Source organism: Spinacia oleracea, chromosome 3 (assembly GCF_020520425.1).
Source record: "Spinacia oleracea cultivar Varoflay chromosome 3, BTI_SOV_V1, whole genome shotgun sequence".
NCBI classification, from domain to species: Eukaryota; Viridiplantae; Streptophyta; class Magnoliopsida; order Caryophyllales; family Amaranthaceae; genus Spinacia; species Spinacia oleracea.
This window is the reverse complement of record NC_079489.1, coordinates 157,776,028-157,799,594: the sequence shown is the minus strand read 5'-3', so window position 1 is coordinate 157,799,594 and position 23,567 is coordinate 157,776,028. Positions and strand designations below refer to the sequence as shown.

General features: G+C 40.0%; 1 protein-coding gene across 2 annotated transcripts; it reads left to right on the top strand.

Moving 5' to 3' along the window:
* The first annotated feature begins 298 nt into the window (after positions 1–298).
* Positions 299–23,567, top strand: LOC110787505 (lysM domain receptor-like kinase 4). 2 transcript variants are annotated; one of them, XM_021992138.2, is made up of 6 exons: positions 299–441; positions 13,016–13,155; positions 13,967–14,019; positions 14,649–14,712; positions 21,016–21,200; positions 21,776–23,567. In XM_021992138.2, the coding sequence occupies exons 2-6, from the start codon at positions 13,153–13,155 to the stop codon at positions 23,286–23,288; spliced, it is 1,818 nt and encodes a 605-aa protein (XP_021847830.1). In that variant the 5' UTR covers positions 299–441; positions 13,016–13,152; the 3' UTR covers positions 23,289–23,567. The 2 variants fall into 2 exon arrangements, with proteins under 2 accessions (XP_021847830.1, XP_021847829.1); XM_021992137.2 differs by lacking the exons at positions 299–441; positions 13,016–13,155; positions 13,967–14,019; positions 14,649–14,712 and having other exon boundaries at positions 19,568–21,200.

The window sequence follows — 23,567 nt, the reverse complement described above, 5'->3', positions numbered from 1 at the left end:
TTTTTAATTCAAAAATAAATTAGGAATCTTATTTTTCATAGGCCGAAACCATTAGTAATCATAGGTGGCGCTCTAATATTTGAGCAAATATGTCTCCTTTTATATATATATATATATATATATATATATATATATATATATATATATATATATATTAGATTTAAAACTTTGAGATTTAAGGTGGTAATTAAAACACAAATTTGTTTTTTATTTATTTAACGGCGGTAAATAAAAAAAAATAAAAAAAAGTAAAAAAAAGTGGAGCCCAGGATTACAACTGCAAAGAAAGGGAGGAGGCAATTCCTTGATTTCTCAACTCCGCCAGAAATCGCGTCAGAAACAATTAAGACGACAGTAATAGAAAGGGTGTCTGCGGTGGTTACGACGGCAATCCGCGGCGATTTTGCGTCGGAAATTGCATATACACTCCGCCTTTTACTGGTTCGCATCCTTCTCTGCTTTGTTAGTCTCTCAGCTCTCTCTCTCACTCTATCTATCCGGATTACTGAATTTTCTGTTAAATTTGAATCAATTTTTTTTAATCATGCTCATGAATCTGTAATAATGTTGTCTCTTTCACTTTCTAGAATTGCAATTGTAAAACGAACAATTTTCTGGAAGTTCTACTTGTTTTCATTGACAATCGTGTGCAATTGGTGATTGATGCCGATTATTTTAGGGCAGAAGTTTCTGAAAGTTCCATTTGTTTTCATTGACAATCGTGTGCAATTGATAATTTATGGCGATTATTTTAGGGATAAATTTTCGAGCATGATGATGTTATTTTGAAAATTGTACATAAAATTCGTTTTCGTAATCCCGAATCACAGTGCCAGATGAAGTAGATGATTAATTAAAGCCAGATTTATGTACCGTTACACATTATTAGACTAATTTGAAACGAAGCTAATGAATACGTTAGAGGAACAAAGGTGTAATAAGGTTCGAATTAGAATTTTAGGATGACCGTATTTTTGGGGAATTATTTGCTATCAATTGAATAAATTTCAAATGGGAAGAACAAAAGAAACACCAATTCGGAAACGGAAAGAACATTAAGTAACGGAGATAGTAATAAATTCAATGCAAACATATGTCTCCATGACTCCAAGGTAAAGTCTAATCGAGTCGAGAACAATCGTGAGTCAAGCTGAGCAAGTGTTAAGGGAAGGGCCTTAAGGTTGACTCGTCTTATTAGTATTTAGTAACCCTATATCCAAACTGTGAGGGTGGGCACTTGGGAGTTGGGACTTGGGATTAGTAGGACATAGATATCCATGGAGGGAAGTGTGTAATTCCTACTTCGTATTACTTACCTCTCATCTCTTTTTTTATTGGAGTTTTGGGTAAAAAACAATGTCCTAGTGAGATTTGTTTTGTTTGTAGTTGGGAAGACATGTTTGAGCCAAGTCACTTGCTCACAACACAATAAGTTGACGTTGGGGCTGATGTCGGATGAAACTCCCTCAGACGTCTAATTCCGCTCGAGATATGCGAGAAAGATGAGATGGTGGACATGTCTTCCCAAGTGGCTTCGAAGTCCTACAACCCCTTCCACTTAATCAATACTTCAGTTATGGTTATATCAACAGGGTGCCTGACTCCCAATAGAGCTTTTGGTTCCACCTCCAAAGTGAGGTCAGCAGAAAATTGTGAAAGTTATTGTGGCAAACACAGGGACAATCCCCACAGTAGCTTTCAGTTGAGAGACGTGGAACACAGGGTGAATCTAGAGATCTAGCTTGTAAGCCACCTTTCCCACCTTTTGGATAACCTCATAAGGTCCATAAAAGCGCGCAACCAATTTTTCATAGGGTCTCTTGGCCAAAGATTGTTGCCTGTAGGGTCTGAGCTTCAAAACACCTTATCCCCCTGGTTGTAAGTGACCTCTCTGCGTGTAGCATCTTCCACTTGTTTCATCTTGTGTTGTTCTCTTAGTAAATGTCCCTTGAGATATCAATACTCGCAGAGAGGTCACTTTCGACCACGGGGATCTCTACCATGCCCTTCAAAAATACTCATCTTATGTTGTTTCATCTTGTGGTGGTCCTTTCAAATCGTAGTAAAGTAGGGGGATCTCTACCATATAATGCTTTGAAGGAGTGCAGTAGTGTTATATCAATACTCTGCCCATGGCAACCATTTGGCCCAACTCTTAGGAGTGCCATTAATGAAACATCTGAGATAGGATTCCATACCCTTGTTCACAACTTCTGTTTGCCCGTCCGACTGAGGATGATAAGGAATACTTATGTGGAAAGCAGTACCTTGTCATTTGAAAATCTCCTTCCAAAACAAACTCATAAGATTTTATCCCTATCAGACACAATAGTTGATGGGAAGCCGTGCAACCTGACAATTTCATTTATGAACGCGATGGCTACCTGAGAAGCTGTGTATGGGTGCTTCAACCCCACAAACTAAGCGTACTTGGTGAGCATATTTACCACCACCAAGACCAAGTCAACTCCCATGGATTTAAGAAGAACCTCCACAAAATCCATGGATATGTCCTCCCAAACTTTATCCGGAATGGGAAGTGGTTGTAAGAGCCTAGCTGGGCTTAAAGTAGATGTTTTCCGTTGTTGGGAGACAACACAAGCTTGGCCATATTGAGCTACATGCTTCCTCATGCCAGCCTAGTACCATTCTCGTGCTAACCTATGATAAGTTTTGAAATCTCTAGAATGGCCACCCAAGGGGGGGTATTGTGGTATTGTTATAGTAAGGTAGACACTAGACACAATGGTGGAGTTCCTTGGTAGTATGGCCCTAACTTTGAACTTGAGTAACCCACCTTCGACAAAGAAACCCTTAGGCACCTGTTCACTCTCCAAATAAGCCTTTTGTTAACTGCTGAATCTGAATCAAGGCGTCTTTCTGAATCACAGCGCGTATGGCTGGCCAATCTACCCCACATGTAGACACCATTGATCCCAACTCTTTCGCAGCTTCACCTTTAGGAGATAAGGCATCAACAACCTTGTTTGATGCCCCTGGTTTGTAGTGAATATCAAAATTAAAACCCATAATTTTGCTCACCTTTCTCAGATAATCATTCCCCAATCATTCCCCAGTTCACCTAAGAGATAATGCTTCCATTTCTGGACAGCTAGCAAAATCGCCATCAATCTTTTTCATATATGGATTTAAGCCTCGCTTGCTGCCCCAATACTTTCCTATAGAAAGTTATAGGATGGCCCTCTTGGAAGAGGACTGCACCCACACCATACCCCGAAGCGTCAACTTCAAGTATGAATAGTTTGTCGAAGTTTGGCATGGCCAATACAAGTGCAAACATCATAGCCTGTTGTAACATCCTAAAGGGTGTTGTAGCTGATTCATTCCAGTTGAAGTTATCTTTCTTAAGCTGTTCAGTCCGTCAAAGGTTGTGTGATCTTAGCATATCCCGCGATGAATTTCCTATAGTACCCTGTCAAGCCCAAGAAGCCCCTCAACTCTGGTGTTTACAGGAAGGTTCCACTCCATCATGGACTGGACTTTACTCTTGTCCACGGATAACCCAACTATTGAGATTATATGACCCAAATAGGCCACACTTTTCTGACCAAATCTCACTTATTTGCGTTGGCATAGAGTTAGTGTTTGGCTAGCAGCTCTAACACAATGGGAATATGTTGTTGGTGCTCCCCTTCAATCTTATGTAAATTTGAATGTTGTCGAAAAACAACAATACAAACCGCCTCAAGGCTCAAGTACAACCTAAATACATCATTCATAAGGGCTTGTAAAGTTGCGGGAGCATTGTCCAAAGGGCATTACGAGAAATTCATAATATCCCTCGTGTGTTCTAAACGCTGTCTTTGCCACATCCTCTTTTCGCACCTATATTTGGTGATGACCATATTTTTGAAGTCAAGCTTAGATAAAACTTTAGACTCGTGTAATTCATTCATCAAATAATGGGATATGATACTTTTCCGGTACCGACACTTTATTCAAGGCTCTATAGACAATGCAAAACCGCCATGAATTGTCTTTTTATTTCACAAGTAACACACCGGGCTTGAGAAAGGGCTAGACGATACTTGAATTATGCTTGCGTTCAACCTGTCATGTACACGTTTTTCGATCTCGTCTTTTTGGCATTGGGGATATCTGTGTGCCGTCCTTGAGCACAATTGTATGCTCTTACCCCCTTCCTCCTTCCTGGTGGTAAGCCATTAGGCATATGGAACACCTTCTCAAACGTTTTCAGCACTGTTCCAGGGAGGGTGGAACTATGGGTGGATGTCTCACTCTGTGTATTGTATTATGTTCACGTTGCCCCTCCAAATGATTGAACTCGATCAAGAAACCTCTGCCATCCTTGATTAGAGTACGGATCATAGCCTTCAAAGATACGAGTGGCCTACCTAAGGAGGGGTCACCCATCAAAGTCACCGCCTCCCCATTTAACATGAACTTGGGAGTTTGAGTTTTCCAATTGGTGGTCATTGTGCCCAGTTTCTCGAGCCATTGAATACCCAAGATGAGGTCGGAATTTCCTAGTGGCAACGAAAATAAATCCTCCACCATCTCAATGCCCTGTAGATATAGTGGAACCCCTTGACAAATCTCTTCCCCTTGAACCAATTCTCCAGTACCCAAGGATACCCCAAAGGCTTTAGAGGGAGTCACCGACATAAGTAATTTTTCCACAGTGGTCGTCGAAATAAAGTTATGCGTCGCACCGGGATCAATCATGACTACCACCTCTTCACCGTTGATGTGACCCATCATCATGATAGTTTTAGGATTAGTTAGCCCCATGACCGAATTCAAGGAAGTTTCTGGTTGTAGAAACTCCTCTTCGTGATCTCCCGGTGCCTCCATATTGGTTCTAGGTCACCCATCGAACCGAGCTCGTCATCGTCCTCGACCGCGAGCAACACGCTCAATTCCTTCTTGCTATAGACATGGCCGACGTTCCATTTCTCGTCACAACGGAAACATAACCCCTTCTCCCTCTTGTAGTGGAACTCTTTCTCACTTAAACGCCGCACCCCACCGTAAGGTTTGGTGGAGTTGAAGGTATGGCCTCCACATTAGGTAGTTGGTGATGATAACAAGGCATATGTACTATTATAAGTAATGTGGCCAGATTTAAAAGAAAAGAGTTGTTATTAGAAAATGAACCCATTTTACTACTGGATGCGTTTGGCCCAAATGGCTTGTTAAGCCCAAACTTCATTTTATCTTCTACTTTGACAGCCAGGTCCATTGCATGGTCAAGTCAGGTAGGTCCATGTAATCTCACCTCAACCTTTACTTCATCCTTGAGACCGCTGATAAACTACCCTTCTCCACCGCCTCTAGAATTTCGTCTAGTGGTGCGATCAGTTCAATGAACTTTCGCCGATATTCCACCACCGTTCCCTTTTGACGGTGTTCCAGCCACGGCTCGTGCAAAAACCCACCGGAAAGAACTCTTCTCAACACCATCACCGCTCTAATGGGTGTTGGCTGTTTTCCATTGTTTTCCCGAGTGTTGAATTGGTGAATCTCGGCTTGCTTTCATTATCAATCACCAAACAATATGTATAATACAAGCCAAGAGGGAAATTAGAAAACTTGGAAAGATAAATATTTAAAGATATCCTAACAATTAGTTTCCTAAATATATATCTTTTCTAAATATGTCTCTCCTAAATATCTCTCTCCTAACTGTATCTCAATACCCCCCCTAAAGTTGGAGGATGAGATTAAAAAATGCCCAACTTGGAAAGGAGAAAATGAAACTGAGCCTTCCTGAGAGCTTTTGTGAAAATATCCGCCAATTGGGACGATGTGGAGACATGAGATGGTGAAATCAAACCCTCATTTATTGCATTCCGAACAAAATGACAATCAACTTCAATATGTTTTGTTCGCTCGTGAAAAGCTGGATTTTTTGCAATATGCAAAGCAGATTCACTATCACAAAATAATTTAACTACCTTAGGATGATGAACACCCAAACTCAACAACAGACCCTTTAGCCACTTTAATTCACAAGTGATCGCGGCCATAGACCTGTACTTAGAGCTTCGGCAGAGGACCGGGAAACCGTATTTTTTTTCTTCGTCTTCCAAGAAATCGGAGATTGACCTAAAAACACTAGCCATCCTGTTAGAGAACGACGAGTAAGGGGAAAGGCCGCCCAGTCTGAATGACACCAACCTTCCAATGTCAACTCACTATCTGCACGCTGCACGCAGCAAAATACACTGACCGGGAGTCCCTTTCAAATAACGAACGACTCGAAGGGCCGCCTCCCAATGCTCCATGCGAGGTTCTTACATAAATTGAGACAAAATATGGACCGAATAAGCCAAGTCTGGTCGAGTATAACTCATCTCGAGAAACTATAACTCATCAATAGCCAAAGTACAACCATAAGGGAAGAAGTAACCAACAAATTTTGAAGTATGAACCAACTTCTACCCTTTTCCTTACTTTTCTAAACTACAAAATAAATGACATATTTTTTTTTTTGATTTTTTTTTATATATAACGACGAAAATGAATAACTAGATATGTACAAACTATAATACCCGTAACCACAAACTTTAGGTGCCAACTAATGATTACACCTCTTCCTTGCTAACTTCCCATATAACACAGAAGCACAACCTTGAGTATCCTAGGCCTATAAAGCCAACCATCTCAACAAAAAGAACCGATAATAACAAATGATAGCTCCCCCAAGCTAGACTTGGGATAAGTAACCAACGAGGCTAATAAGGGCTATTTTATGGAGTTAAATGAAAGAATGGTCAAGGCTAAGCATGGGGAGGAAAAAGCAGGAACAAATGTATCTAAGATCGGTTTGAAAGCTTCCTAAAGAATGGTCTTTCATCATGCACAAAGTACAAGTGTGTTAAGCATACTAATAGTCGAAAACCAAAAAACTCAGATCAATGCAACACCAGGAATTAAGCACTCAGAAGAATCAAGGCTCAAAACCTCACATCCAACCACAATCCAGCATTATACATATGAAAAGTGGGACAAAGTTGACCTTTAACAAGAGTCAATGTAACTGTAGTTCATATAAAAAAACAATCAATCCATGATGCTCACCTGTCTTATCAGCTTGAATCATCAAATAAGAATTTCGAACCAAAGGGGCACAAGGAATTTATTGTCTAAATCTCATTGATCAACACGTATTTTTGTATATTTTTTTTTTTCAAAGCAATAAGATTATCCTCAAGGAGCAAATAATCACACACACAAAAGCAATAAAAAGAGGAGAGAAGTGAAGAAGAGAAATCATACCAATATGTACAAGAAGTGAATACCCCCCAAGCTAACTCGGACAATGTCCTCATTGGCTCAAAGGAGTATGGAATCATCACCAATATCATCATCATCACCATTATCATCGCCACCAAGCTGTCCACCACTCGACCTTGCTCCACTACCTCCGGCACCAAAACTCCCTTGCCCACCGACATGGGTAGTGGGCATACAAAAAACATGGGTACCGGGAGCTGCGTAACCACCCGCGGGGTACTGGAACCAAGAGGGGTGCTCACTAGACTCACCAACAACGCCCTGCCTAGCATAATGATCATACATAAGGAACGCGGCTCCTCTGATGGTCGCTCTCGAAGCGATTAAATCGACTCTCAAATTGACTCTCAAATCGATCGAATCGGCTCTCGAATTGGCTCTCAAGTCGATCGAATCAGGAAGTGAGAGCCTCTTGGTTGAGCTCTAGCTGCCGAAATCTAGCATAAATAATCTCTGGGTCTAGGGGGCCGGGCTCATGAGGGTGTCCTGCAGCCCGTGCTGCATCTCTGAAACAGGCTTGCTCTTGTATAGGTTGCTGAACATTACCAGGAGCCTGCTCAGCGGGGATGTCATATAGATAGCTAGCCTGATTAGGAAGGAAAGCCGTGAGGGTAGTATTAGGCATTGTGAACAGAGGCTTCCCATTGACCATCCATTGAATCTCACCAGGTACTAAGGTACTAAGTTATTGTGGACGGGCTTGATCCACCCTTGCCTCTCCATATAGAGAAGTGTCATGGCATTACCACCCTCAACATGCCTAGTGTCTGGTTGAACAAAATTAGCTACACTCATAGCTAGGTGGGTGATCATGCCTCCCAGCACGATGGAGTGGCCCGATGATTGTTTTCCTACAGCCTGAAAATGTAGGGCCATGTGGTGGGCCACATTGATCTTGTAAGAATTAGCTCCCCTGTATATCCAACTTCCCAGAATCATCAATTCAGTACTACGAACATTGTTTGGCTCAAATCTCCCAAAGAAAGTCATCCCGAAGAACCGTTGCCCTATCCTAAGCAAGGGGTGTTGAAAGGAAGTGGCATGCAGATGTTGCACATCCTCCTTTACCTCCCCTGTTAAAGTATTCCATAATTGCAAAACATTGTAGGGTGCGGGGGGTTCCTTAGATCCGCTTATATTCATACCAAACACCCGAGCAAAATCTCTCAAAGTCATGTGGTAATTCTGATTGAGCAAATGAAAAGACACATGTGTAATTTCACTACCACGTCCTCTTACTACATTGAAACTACTCAAGCATTCGAGAGTGAGGCGTGCATAAGTTTTTCTACCACAAATGTCATACATTCTACCCAAGCCAACATGCTGAAATAGTTTTTTCATTTCCTTATCAATGTCTAATTTGTTTAGACTCTCCTTATGCAACCAACGAGTGGGGTGAATGGGTTTACCTTTGAGATTCTTAAAACTGCGTTGTTGGTCGTAGGACTCGAACACCACATTCGGATAAGTGGCATCTTGATCGATCTGCACTTGAGAAGGCGGTGATGGTGCCCTACTCGTACTTGCCTCAGCCCTTGCCCTTTTTGTTGGTGCCGGTTTCGCAAGGAAAAGGAATTTAGAGAAAGTCCGAAAACCGGCAGGTTTTCAGTTTGTGAAAACCTCGGTTTTGAGCAGATTAGTGACAAAATTTTAAAGAGAAAACCGGCAGGTTTTGACCACAAAACCTGCTTTCCTTCATCGAGCCAGCAGTTCCACGTATCCCTTTCTCTCACACCAAACTTATCTTCTCCCCCAAAGTTTCCCCCAAACTCCATTGAACCTCAAAACCCTAACTCTTCAAATCCCCATACCACCTTCATTACTCCACCAAATTACAAGTTTCTTACATCAAAATCATCCCCATCCTTTCCTCTTTCATCTCTTGGTATCAATTTTTTATTTCACTCAGATTTTTGAAAAAGGGATTTCACTCCAAAAGCTTGAAAATATCATCCATGGCACCAACAAAAAGGGCAAGGGTTGAGGCAAGTACGAGTAGGGCACCATCACCGCCTCCTCAAGTGCAGATCGATCAAGATGCCACTTACCCGGATGTGGTGTTCGAGTTCTACGATCAACAATGCCGTTTTAAGAATCTCAAAGGTAAACCCATTCACCCCACTCGTTGGTTGCATAAGGAGAGTCTAAACAAGTTAGGCATTGATAAGGAAATGAAAAAACTATTTCAGCATGCTGGCTTGGGTAGAATGTATGATATTTGTGGTAGAAAAACTAATGCACGCCTTACTCTCGAATGCTTGAGTAGTTTCAATGTAGTACGAGGACGTGGTAGTGAAATTACACATGTGTATTTTCGTTTGCTCAATCAGAATTACCACATGACTTTGAGAGATTTTGCTCGGGTGTTTGGTACGAATATAAGCGGACCTGAGGAACCCCCGCACCCTACAATGTTTTGCAATTATGGAATACTTTAACAGGGGAGGTAAAGGAGGATGTGCAACATCTGCATGCCACTTCCTTCCAACACCCCTTGCTTAGGGTAGGGCAACGATTCTTCGGGATGACTTTCTTTGGGAGATTTGAGCCTAACAATGTCCGTAGTACTGAATTGATGATTCTGGGAAGTTGGGTATACAGAGGAGGTAATTCTTACAAGATCAATGTGGCCCACCACATGGCCCTACATTTTCAAGCTGTAGGAAAACAGTCATCGGGCCGCCCCATCGTGCTGGGAGGCATGATCACCCGCCTAGCTATGAGTGTAGCTAATTTTGTTCAACCAGACACTAGGTATGTTGAGGGTGGTAATGCCATGACACTTCTCTATATGGAAAGGCAAGGGTGGATCAAGCCCGTCCACAATAACTTAGTACCTTAGTACCTGGTGAGATTCAATGGATGGTCAATGGGAAGCCTCTTTTCACAATGTCTGATACTACCCTCACGGCTTTCCTTCCTGATCAGGCTAGCTATCTATATGACATCCCCGCTGAGCAGGCTCCTAGTAATGTTGAGCAACCTATACAAGAGCAAGCCTATTTCAGAGATGCAGCACGGGCTTCAGGACACCCTGGTGAGCCCGGCCCCCTAGACCCAGAGATTATTTATGCTAGATTCCAGCAGCTAGAGCCCAACCAAGAGGCTCTCACTTCCCGATTCGATCGACTTGAGAGTCAATTCGAGAGCCGATTCGATCGATTTGAGAGTCAATTTGAGAGTCGATTTAATCGCTTCGAGAGCGACCATCAGAGGAGCCGCGTTCCCTATGTATGATCATTATGCCAGGCAGGGCGTTGTTGGTGAGTCTAGTGAGCACCCCTCTTGGTTCCAGTACCCCGCGGGTGGTTACGCAGCTCCCGGTACCCATGGTTTTTATATGCCCACTACCCATGTCGGTGGGCAAGGGAGTTTTGGTGCCGGAGGTAGTGGACCAGGGCCGAGTGGTGGACAGCTTGGTGGCGATGATAATGGTGTTGATGATGATATTGGTGACGATTCCATACTCCTTTGAGCCAATGAGGACATTGTCCGAGTTAGCTTGGGGGGTATTCACTTCTTGTACATATTGGTATGATTTCTCTTCTTCACTTCTCTCCTCTTTTTATTGCTTTTTTGTGTGTGTGTTTATAGTCTTCTTGCTGCTAACGGCTGTACCATCCACTCCCACCTATTGTTGTGCCTCCTTGTCTTGTCTCGTGCACGACAGTAGTTGGCCGATCTTGTCTCTTTCTGTGCCTCCTGTTGTAGACTAGGTTAATAGGTGGCTTGGCTGTACGGTTGATGGTACGGTCCATTACAACAAGCTGCTCAAGATTGGTTTTGGTGAAAGTTGATTAAAGCTCTAATCAAGTCGAGAACAATCATGAGTCAAGCTGAGCAAGCGTAAAGGGAAGGGCCTTAAGGTTGACTCGTCCTATTAGTATTTAGTAACCCTAGATCCAAACCATCAGGTTGGGCACTTGGGAGTTTGGGACATGGGATTTGTAGGACTTAAATATCCATGGCGGGAGGTGTCTCATTCCTACGAGTCAAGCTGAGAAAGTGTAAAGGGAAGGGCCTTAAAGTTTACACGTCTTATTAGTATTTAGTAACCCTAGATCAAAACCATCAGGTCGGGCACTTGGTAGTCGGGACTTCGGATTTGCAGCACTTAAATATCCATGGGACGGGAGGTGAGTGATAATTCCTACTTCGTATTACTTACCTGTAACCTCTTGTTTTATTGGAGTTTTGGTAAAAAACAATCACCTAGTGAGGTTTATTTTGTTTGTAGTTGGGAGTACATATTAGATTTTGTGTTTCAGCAATGTCACCGACGTCTAAGTTCTCTTGAGATATGCGTGAAAGATGAGATCTTTTCGAAGAGGTGTGTATGAGGTGACTCAGGTGAGGTAGTTGACATACCTTGGGATCTCCACGTTTTAGATTTTACAGTCGGACAATCATTGGTATTAGTTGCTGGGATTTTGGCTTTATTGAGCTTTTTTCCCATCTAATTACTCTGTATTCTGTAATAAACATGTTTTCTCTTTGTGGGGTTCTTAATAAGAGTCCCAAATGGGAAAATCATTTTGTCACCTGAACAACTGAAAACTAGTTCAAATTTTTTTTCTTTGTCTCAAAATGAATACTCCTATCATTTCGAGCCTGCAAATCAAGATTTGAGACTTAAGCACAATGGAACTGGAAACCCAGTCCTTTTGTCATTGCAGGGAAGTTCTATTGTTATTGCTTAATGACAAGTGAATCTAGTTTCAGAAATGCAAAATAGTTGTCTGCCTGTTATATATCTACTGTTTCATATGACGGTAATAATAGCACAGAGAGCAGGATTAAGAATCATTACGCAACTTTGTTATGTGCCGATTGAGGTACATTTTCTCATAGATATTTTTGCCTTATAAATTCTTTGTATATGCACAAAAATTCTATTTGCATAAATCATCTAATAAAAGTAGGAAATTTTTGGTTAAAAAAGTTTTTCTATTCTGTCTTGGTTATACTTGTTTTTGTGCCTGAAATTTGTTCCTGCTGTGGGGTACCTTTTGGTCTTCGGTTTCCCCTCCCTGCAAAATTGTTGATTTCTAGTATCTTTATCCGAGAAGAACTTCTAGATGGAATTGCACATTATCTTGAATTGCCTTCCTTGATAACAGTAATGTTTAGAATTCTTTGTTTTCATTTGTGATTAATACGAAGGAATCCACAAAGTTAAATGAGACACTCTAGAATGTATAAAAGATAATTCAGTTTCACCTTTCTGTACAAATTGATTATTTTTCAGTGGAGGGTGAAGGAAAAAAATTTAAAGAGCCTCATGCGGCCGTTAGAATTAATCAAAATTCAGGCCGGGTTTCAACTCAAAAATTCATGCCTAAACTCATAAATTTGGTGCAGACTTTGGGGTCCGAAACGGGCTTTTTCGGGCCGCGCTCGGGTTTTTGTCTAAAATCCATATTTTATGCTACCCAAACCCACACTTTGGATTGTAAAGAGTAACAAAATAGCTTTGAGGGTACCAATCCCATGTCTATAACTTCAGGTTACAAGTCTCAGTTATCTCAATACAATACACAATGCCCTACTTCTCTTCTTTCCCCGACATATATACTCAAGGTATTCCTCAAGTACATTACTTTAATTGTTTCTTGTCTTCTTGCTGCTAACGGCTGTACCATCCACTCCCACCTATTGTTGTGCCTCCTTGCTTGTCTCCTGTAGGATTGTTGTTGACTGATCTTGTCTCTTTCTGTGCCTCCTGTTGTAGACTAGGTTAATAGGTGGCTTGGGTGTACGGTTGATGGTATGTTCCATTGAACAAGCTGGTCAAGATTGGTTTTGGTGAAAGTTGATTAAAGCTCTAATCGAGTCGAGAACAATCACGAGTGAAGCTGAGCAAGCGTAATGGTAAGGGACTTAAGGTTGACTCCCCCTATTAGTATTTAGTAACCCTAGATCCAAACCATCAGGTTGGGCACTTGGGAGTTTGGGACTTGGGATTTGTAGGACTTAAATCTCCATGGAGGGAGGTGTGTAATTCCTACTTCGTATTACTTACCTCTCACCTCTTGTTCTGTTGGATTTTTGGGTAAAAGAACAATCCCCTAGTGAGGTTTGTTTTGTTTGTAGGGAAAACATACGGAGTATTAGATGTTGTGTTTGAGCCAAGTCACTTGCTCACAACACAATAAGTTGACCTTGGGGCTGGTGTTGGATGAAACTCCCTCCTACGTCTATGATTGCTTGAGATATGTGAGAAAGATGATATCTTTTCGAAGAGGTGTGTATGAGGTGATTCAAGTGAGATATTTGACATACCTTGGGATCTCCACATTTTAGCTATTCATAGTTGGACAATCAATGGCGCAAGTTGTGGGGATTTTGGCTTTATTGAGCCTCCCCTCCCCCCTTTTATTTACTCTGTTGTAAACATATTTTCTCTTTATGGGGTGCTTAATAAGAGGCCCAAATGAGGAAATCATTTTGGCACCCAAACAACTAAGAGTTATGAAGTACTTCAATGTATTTTTCTTGGTCTCAAAATGAATATTATTCCAAGCCTGAAAATGAAGACATTAAGGTTTAAGCACAATGGAAAACCAGTTCTTTTGTCAATTGCAATGAAGTTTTATCGTTATTGTTTAATGACATGTGAATCCAGTTTCAGATATGGAAAATAGTTGCCTGCCCGTTATATATCTACTGTTTCAAATGACAGGATAAGAATAGCATAGCAAGCACGATTAGGAATCATTACGCAATTAGATTGAGGTACATTTTCTCAAGGACAGTTTTTCCTTATAGTTCTTTGTATGTGCACAAATTCTATTTGCATAAATCACCTAATAAAAGTAGGAAGTTTCCAAGACCTGCTGTGGGGTGACTTTTGGTCTCTGGTTGCCCCTTCCCGCAAGGTTGTTGATTTCTATTACCCTTGAATCGAGAAGAACTTCTAGATGGAATTGCATATTATCTTTGATTGAATTGCCTTCCTTGATAAGAATGGTTTGTTTGTTTTTGATTGAGATTAATGAGAAGGTATCCGCAAAAGTTAAATGTGATAATGTGGAATGTATAAATAAGAATTCAATTCCACATTTCGGTACATATTGATTCATTTTTCAGTGGAGGGAAAGTTAATAGATCCTCATGCAGCAGTTAGGAAAGTTAATCGTTTTGGCACCTTAACTACTAAAAGTTAAGGTGGTCTCAAAATGAATATCATTCCGAGCCTTAAAATGGGGACAAAATGGGGACAATAAGCCTTAAGCGCAATGGAATACCAGTTATTTTGTCAATTGCAGAGAAGTTTTATTGTCATTGCTTAATGACAAGTGAATCTAGTTTTAGGCATGGAAAATAGTTGTCTGCTGTTATATATCTATTGTTTCAAATGACAGGCTAATAATAGCACAGAGAGCAGGATTAAGAATCATTACGCAACTTTGTTATGTGCTGATTGAGGTACATTCTCATACATTATTTTTCCTTATAAAGTCTTTGTATATGCACAAATTCTATTTGCATAGGTCACCTATAAAAGTACGAAGTTTTTGGTAAAAAACAGATTTTCTATTCTGTCTTGGTTATACTTGTTTTTCTGCCTGAAATCTGAGAAGAACTTCCTGATGGAATTGCATATTATCTTGAGTTGCCTTCCTTGATAAATGTTTAGAATTCTTTGTTTTTGATTGTGATTAATAAGGAGGAATCCGCAATAGTTAAATGAAACACTCTAGAATGTATAAAAGATAATCCAGTTCCACCTTTCTGTACAAATTGATTCATTTTGCAGTGGAGGGTCAAGGAAAGAAAATTTAAAGAGCCTCATGCGGCTGTTAGAATATACTAAGTGATCGAAATTCGGGCCGGGTCGGGCTTTAACAAAAAAATCATGCCCAAACTCATAAATTTGGTGTGGCCTTCTCGGGGCGAGCTCAGGTTTTTGTCTAAAATGCATATTTTATGCTACCCAACCCCGTACTTTTCAGGCCTGGCCAGCGGGCTGGGCTATAGGTCTAGAATATATTTAGTTGATAGAGCAAGCAATGTGGTGGATACAATTATTGAGTTGATGGATGTTGTTTGATTTGTATAAAATGTTGGAACGGTATTGTTTTAGAACCAACTTGAACACTGAATGTTACTAAGAGAAATCATTCCATGTGCAGTTGTCATACAATTCTTTGTTCTTTTGTGATTAGAATTGTTGTCAAAATTTATTTGCAAGTTCAATTAACAACCAAGAATTAATTTCAGATTAAGGCCAGCAAGTTCGGTTCAGATTGAATTTGTGAGTGTAAAGAACAAAGCCTATATTTCTTTCGTCATTAATCCATCCCCCTATTTCGCCCCTAGACCAGCAGCTAGAGTCACAGGAAGGGCAAAGTGGGGGAAAAGGAACAAAAGTGACAGCAGCTCGCGCCTCTGCACATCCCCTCTCGTTAGTTTTTTGGTTAGAGAGATCCACTTAAAGGTGGTTGTTGGACGGGCCGTGTTTCGGGCATGGCCCATGCCAAGCCCACTCTGCATCGTGTCGGCCGGGCTGAAAGTTTTAAAATGGGCCCAGGCCAACGGCTGTCGGGCCGCCTTGTGTCGTGCCGGACCGGGTCAAGCGTTGTGTCGACGCCTAATTTTACTAAATTAATCGTGCTTTTACCAAAAAAAATGAGGATCAGGCCCGGCCCACGACTCCGTGCTCATGTTGGGCCGTGTTTTTTTCGTGCTCAGGCCGGCCGGGCCTACAACCATCTTTAAAGTCACTAAGGACGAGGCGACAAATGATGTAGACGGGATTTGATCCCCTTTCTTCGGTAGGTTGACTTAGAACTCGTCAAATACCAATTTAGACTGTTAGACCAATAGCTTTGCGTGACTCGACCGTTCTCTAGTGGCCAAATAAGTATCTGGAAGAAGAACCGATACATTGAGCCGTGTCCTAAGGACATTAAGCACAGAAGAGTATTTTCTCAATTCAGATATTATGCTATTGATAGGAAGCTTTTTCTCTGAGTTAAAGAATTGATTTGAATGCATTTGTTACATACTTGCATAGTTTTTAGTTTAGGATCACATGTTCACACTTTTTGTGGAATCGGGTTTGAAAGGAAGCTTAATGTGAAAGCCCGAGACAACGTTCAAATTCAATGTGTAATTGTGACACTCTTTCTTTTTAACATAAGACGGAGACAATTTTATTATTTAGGACTCAAGTCCATCAATAAGTTTGTTACAAAAGGGGCAACACCAAAAACTTACAACCCAAATATTCACAAAACAAACTTGTCTAACCATTAAAGCACACAAAATAATATTTTTTGTCTCCGAGCAGCTCCAGCTGAAACATGAAAGAACACAAAAAGTTGAAATGACATCCATGCTGGAGAGCTGCAAATTGCTACTGCGATTACTCCTTCCTTGTAGAGACATCAGTCTCCTGGATAACCTCATCATTGTAACCTGCATTAGATCCTCCAGTTCCACCTTCAGTGCCCCTAATCTCCATTGGTACAGCAGCAGGAATTGAGCCAAACATGATTCGAGTAGAGCTAGCAGAAGCTGCCTCAGAAGTAGCCTCTAGATCAATAACTTGTGGCGCTTCTCCCTCAGTTGCAAAAGTTCTGACTAAACCTTGTAAATCTCCATGATATGCAATTCTGGCAAAAGGAGGGGCATCTGCAAAGACTTTGTGACCCACAGCCATAGAGATAGAGTAAGCAGCCAAAGAGTGAGCGACCAGGTTCCTTGCACGCGGGATATGATGCACAGTGAGAGAAGTGAATCGTTGCATTAGACTGGCAACATCATTGAGGACTGGAGATAATTGATGATGTGTATGACCATCCAAGGAATTGAGCATTTTCATTAAGGACAAGGCATCAGTTTCTAATTCCAGTTTGTCCACCTTATATTCAATTGCCATAATCAAACCTTCTCTGATAGCAAGCAACTCAGCAGCAAGGGGAGTGACAGCATTGAATTTACTGGAAAACCCCATAAACCAAGTGCCAGAAGATCTTCTGAAAACACCACCACCTCCAGCAATAGTATGTGCAGTCCATGCTCCATCAGTATTGAGCTTCAGGTAGCCAGAAGTTGGGGCAGTCCAAACATGCTTGGCACGAGACAACACTCTCATTGGTGCTTTTCCTTTATCCTGCAAAATGGTTGAAGTAGAAATCCAATCCACATAAAAACTATTATAAACTGAAAAAGGTTTTATCATTTTTTGATCAAAAACAGCCCTATTGCGAGATTTCCAAATATGCCATATGCCCACAACAAACAACACTTTCCAGTTCATATCCTGAGCCAAATTGAGAGTCAACCAGTCCCTCCAATTGGTATTAAAGAAATTAGATAAGTTCAGACTTTTAGGAGCTGTTAATCGCTGGAAAACAAAATTCCAGAAAATACCAGATTCCCAAACAATCTCTGAAAAGATGGAGATGAGATTCAGAGTGAGTTTGACATCTACAACAGATTGGGGAAATAAATTCTAAAATATTCGAAAGTTTCTGAGCTACAGGGAGAATTTCATGGCAACAGTTCCACAAAAGCATTTTGTATTTAAAAGGAGTTTTTATTTTCCATAAACTCTTCCAAGGGAAAACAGTGGGATTAACAATGGATTGAGACAGTGAATTTGTTTGAAGAGAATAAGCTGATTTGACAGTAAAAGAACCATTTTCAGAATACATCCATCTAATAAAATCTTCTTGATCATCATGCATGGATAAAGGAGTGGAAAGAATAAGATTACACAAATCAGTTGGAATTATGTGTCTTACATTATCCAGATACCATTTCCCATTTCTAATAATATTACTGACATACCAATGGGACTTAGACTCGGGAGTATCTGTATCAATTAATTTATAAAGAGGGCCCGAACCGACCCAATGATGATACCAAAGCGAGGTGGACCTTCCATTTCCTATTCCTATAATTATCCCCTTTTGAAGTAGGGATCTACCATGAAGAATCTCGCCACATAGGAGAATGATACCCATGGGGAATACAATCAAATAAATTAGTACGATTAAGGTACTTTTCTTTAAAGAGACGAACCCATAGCTTATCCGGACTAGTTAGCATTTTCCAACAAAGCTTGGCCATAAAGGCGATGTTCCAATCTTTAAGTCTCCTTATTCCAAGACCCCCTAAGCCCATAGGCCTAGTGACATTTTCCCAAGACGTTCTAGATATATAACGAGATCGATCTACTTTATTCCAAAGAAATTGCCTACAATTCTTTTGAATGTTATTTAAAACCCTAGTAGGTAAGATAGTGGTCTGCATAGAATACAAGGGATAAGTGTTGAGTACTGATTTAATTAACGTACAACGACCAGCCATATTTAATAACTTACTTTGCCATCCCCTAACCCTGTCTAAGGTTTTATCTAGCAAGCCCAAAAAATTTGAAATTTTCAATTTATTTGGCCTTATATCCACCCCTAGATATTTTCCAAAGGAAGAGGTAGTATTTAAACCATAAGTAGCAGCCACTGAATTACGAACTTGATGACACATTTTTGCAGGAAAAACCAAGGAAGATTTATTCATGTTAATTCTAAGACCTGAAAGATTACTAAAACTGTCTAGCGTGTTCATAATAACAGACATATTATCAGTGGTGGCCTTTCCAAATAAAAAAACATCATCTGCATAGAAAACGTGGAAAATGGAAATAGATGATGAAATTTTAAGAGGTTTCCAGCTCCCATTATTAACCTCTTCCTCAATTAGAGTGGAGAGCCTGTTTAAGCATAACACAAAGATATAAGAAGACACTCTTTCGTTAAGAACAAGTTGATGTAGTTGACTGTTGACTCATCGTGCATTACTTAGCTGTACGCAAAATGAAGTGATAAGCTCACTAATGAGTATTGAGTAGTATTTTGACTATTGACTAGAAGTCTAGAACAATGGTCATCCTTTGGCCTCTTTTATTCCCTTCGTATTTTATTAGGTGGTGCATTTCTTATAATCGACCATATTTTATTAGGTGATGCACTTCTCTTAGTTTTTCCGTATTTAATTAAGTGTGCACTTTTATTTATGGACACTTCATCTCTTACTCCTATTTGATAATGTTCTGTTTTCCTATGGATCCCACTAGTCATCTTTTCTTACTCTCACTAGTTATATTTACTCCCTCCGTATTTATTTAAGAGATACACTTGGCCGGACACGGGTATTAAGAAAAAGAATTGAATGAAATAAAGTAATAAAACAAGTGGGGTTGAGTAGATATTTTAATAAGAAAAACAAGTGGGGACCATATCATTTTAGGGAGTGGGGGTGGGGTGTAGATATATTATTTAATTAGATGGTGGGGTTGATAAGTTATTAAAAATGGCAAATGTATCTTTTAAATAAATACAGCCAGAAAAGGCAAGTGTTTCCCCTAATAAATACAAAGGGAGTAATACTTATATTATAAGTTACTCCATTGTTTAATAAAATTGACTCACCTTCATTAAACTTTGTGTTGGCCATAGTGCGCAACTTAATAAAATACGGAGGGATTGTGTTTTTAAATTGCAGTTTTAAAGGTGCATTCTCTTCACCTTAAAAAAGAAGTGTCGGGTCATAAGTTGCATTCAGTTCCTATATGGTCTTCAACCATGTCTTATAAGTTGACCTCATCAAGTTTTCTCTCTTGCAATTCGGTCCGAGGAGATACAATATGTTCCAATGGTTTTATCATGTCAATCCGATTTAAACACTTTTAATAATTTCAGACAATTCAGTTTAAAATAAGTCTATGTTTCATTCGGCGAAAAGAATGCCCCTAAGTAATCATTTTGGAGTTACAATTTGAATATTTGATATGTGAAAGTAAAGATGGTTGTGGGTCGAGCTCCCACGGACTAGAACGGCCCGGCCCACGCCAAGCCCACTTTGCTCTTGTCAGGCCGTGCTATGTTGTGCTAGGTCGAGTGATTTCGTGCTTTGTCGTGCTTTTTCCAAAAAAAATACGGGCCACAACCCATAGTTTTGTGCTCGTATCGGACCGTGTTTTTTTGTGCCTATGCCGGGCTAGGCCTTTTTTTTATATCATATCGAGTCATGCCCGCCCACAACCATCTTTATGTGTTAACGATTTTAACACCAAAGAAGGAGAACTTATGCAAAAATGAGGGTGGGTCCATATTATTTACTTGCACTTGATTGTTCCGTACAAGATTCCAAAGTCGGCAATCCAGTTCATAACAAATTTGTTTCCTTTAGTTGACTATTGACGTCAACACTAGCTTTCATTTCAACTCTCGGTTTGTTTGTTTTGATGAAAAACAAACAAGACAGCAACTTCCTTAACTTTTCCTACCTCAAACCCATTCCCAATTTCCAACCAAATTCTCATTTAGAAGTCAAAAAGTTGCTTTCAATCACAAAATTCACATTACATCCCACTCAAAAACACTTCCTATAATTATCATCCCGCTCAAAAGTTTCCACCCCTTCCATCTCTCTCTCACTATCTCACTCCAACCCGACCCGACCCGACCCAACCCAACCCAAATGGGTTCTCCTTCATTCATCCATGCCTTCATTCTCTCATCAATCTACTTCTTCTCTTTGATCACAGCCCAACAGCCTTATGCCAGTAGCAATTGCCGTCGAAACGAGTCTTCTTCTCTTGGGTACAACTGCAATGGTGTGAAAACTTCTTGCAACACTTTCCTCATTTATAGAACTCAACCTCCCTACAATAACATCTCTTCAATTGCCACTCTTTTCTCTGCTAATGCATCTCAGATTTCTGCAATCAACAACAATGTTACCGAAAACACGGCTTTAGCAACAAACACTAAGGTGATCATCCCTGTTACATGCTCCTGTGCTGGTGGATTCTACCAAGCTAACACCACTCATGTTGTTATACGTGATGATAATTACTACAAGCTAGCTAACAACACGTTTGAAGGTTTGACTACTTGCAGGTATGGTTATTAAAATCGCGATTCAAATATGATTCTATACCTTTTTTCTTGACTAGTGAAAACCTCGTAAATTTGAATAATGATGAGAAAGTTGTTAATAGATAAATATTGTTAATTTATTTAGCTATTATACAAATATCAAATATTAAGTTTTCACTTACTACCTCCGTTTCGTAAAGAACTTTACAATTAGTATTTGCACAAATATTAAGACAAAAAATGATTGAATACAATAAAATATGGATTAAGAGAAATGTGTAAAAAGGTGGTTGAGTATAAGAAAAATAAATAAATAAATAAAGAGAGTGAGTGGAAAATTGTAAATATATTTGGGTAAAAAAATTAAGGTAGTAAAATTTCATGTCCATAAGTAGAATAAAGCAAAGGGTAAAGAACATTATGAAACGGACTAAAACGGAAAGTGTAAAGATCATTTTGAAACGGATGAATTATAATATAAGCACTTTAAATGAAATTTGAGAATAAAATCATGATTATACTTGTTCGTACGATTTGATTCTAAGAGCCCCTTCTGATTGAAAGTAGAATCTCGATTTTAATAACCTTGTTTGCAGGGCGATCCGAGCTCAAAAACTGAGTCCAAATATAGTCGATATATTTCCTGGTGAAAGGCTTACTATACCTCTTAGGTGTGCTTGTCCTACCAAGAGGCAACTAAATTTGGGGATTAAGTACCTTATGAGCTTTGTCATCCAACCAAGCAATCCTAGTATTGGGGGTATTGCAACGTATTTTGGAGCTGATGTTGGACAAACTTTTGAGGCTAATGGAAAATCTGAGCAGGATTATGTTATCCAACCTTTCACAACCCTTCTTGTTCCGTTACAGAATCCGCCAAATGGTTCTCAAATGGAGTACCCTCCTTACGTACCACCACCAACATCTTCTCCACCGTCATTGCCTCCTATAGCAACACCATTGCCGCTGTCTAGTGGGAATTTGAACAAGAAATGGGTTTATTTTGGGTTAGGAGCAGTTGCAGGGGGTATATTTATTTCATTAATCGGGTTATTTTTCTTCTTTGTGTTGCCAAGGAAAAAAACTAACCCAATTGTATCATCATCAACACACAACTTTGAAGCACAAGAAACCGCTCTTTTGAAGCAGACACCAGAGAAAGAATCCCTTGATTTTCTTGAGAATATATCTAAAATAGCTTCTCTGAAAGTATACAGTTCTAAGGACTTGCATTCAGCAACGAAGAATTTCAGCTCTGATCATTGGATTAAAGGATCAGTATATAAAGGAAGTATTGACGGGGAAGAAGTGGTGATCAAGAAGATGGATGGAGATGTTAGCAAAGAGATTAGTGTACTAAACAAGATCAACCATTTTAACCTCATTAAGTTGTTAGGGGTTTGCTTTGATGATGGGGTTTGGTACTTTGTGTATGAATATGCTGATAATGGATCTTTACGGGATTGGATTTACCCCGATGGTAAAACCTTGAGTTGGGAGAAGAGAATGGTGATTGCTTGCGATGTTGCCACCGGGTTAAACTATCTTCATAGCTATACTAACCCGGCACACATTCACCAAGACATAAGGAGCAACAATGTACTTCTGAATAAAGAGTTTAGGGCTAAAATCGCCAAATTTGGGCTCTCGAGACCACTTAAAGGGAATGAATATCTATATGGTCAATTTACGCTAACAGAGCATATTGTGGGAACTAAAGGTTATTTAGCTCCTGAGTATTTGGAGAACGGAATTGTTTCCCCCATGCTTGATGTTTATTCTTTCGGTGTTCTTCTGTTAGAGATGCTTACTGGTAAGGAAGTTGGTTTCCTTTATGAAGGAGTTAAGGTGCGTTTATCAGAAATCTTAATCCCTGTGTTGAGTGAGAAGAATGGAATTTCAAGGTTGAAAGAATTTATGGATTCTTCGCTTGAGGAGGATTATCCTACTGATATCGCGTATACTATGCTCTTGTTAGTTGATCGTTGCTTGAGGAAAGATCCGGGAAATCGTCCTTTCATGGATGAAATTGTGCAAATTCTGTCAAAAACTGTGACAACCTCACTAATTTGGGGATCCAGTACTTCTGCTAGTATTTCAAGTTCATGATAAGGTTAGGACTAGTTTTCTGTGTAGCAGTTGCTGTTTATTTTGTTTTTGTCTTTCAGCTGCTTTAAGCTACTCACTGTAACTGTGGCGTTTTATTTCAGCTGAAGGATACAGAGTACTTCATAGTTCATACTCTGTACTAGGTTAGGGTTAACCAAAAATCTTATTTTAAGGTAGAATGTTTCTATGAACTAAACTAGCATTAAAATTTCCGTGAAACTGAAACTGAAACTGACCGTTTAAGGAGGAAAACATCAAGTCTTGATGTTAAGTTGTTAA

Excerpts from the sequence above, each read along its gene's own strand:
- LOC110787505 (XM_021992137.2), top strand. The coding sequence starts at position 20,779 with ATGGGTTCTCCTTCATTCATCCATGCCTTCATTCTCTCATCAATCTAC. Across the intron at positions 21,201-21,775 it reads GAAGGTTTGACTACTTGCAG|GGCGATCCGAGCTCAAAAAC; the intron begins GTATGGTTATTA and ends CCTTGTTTGCAG.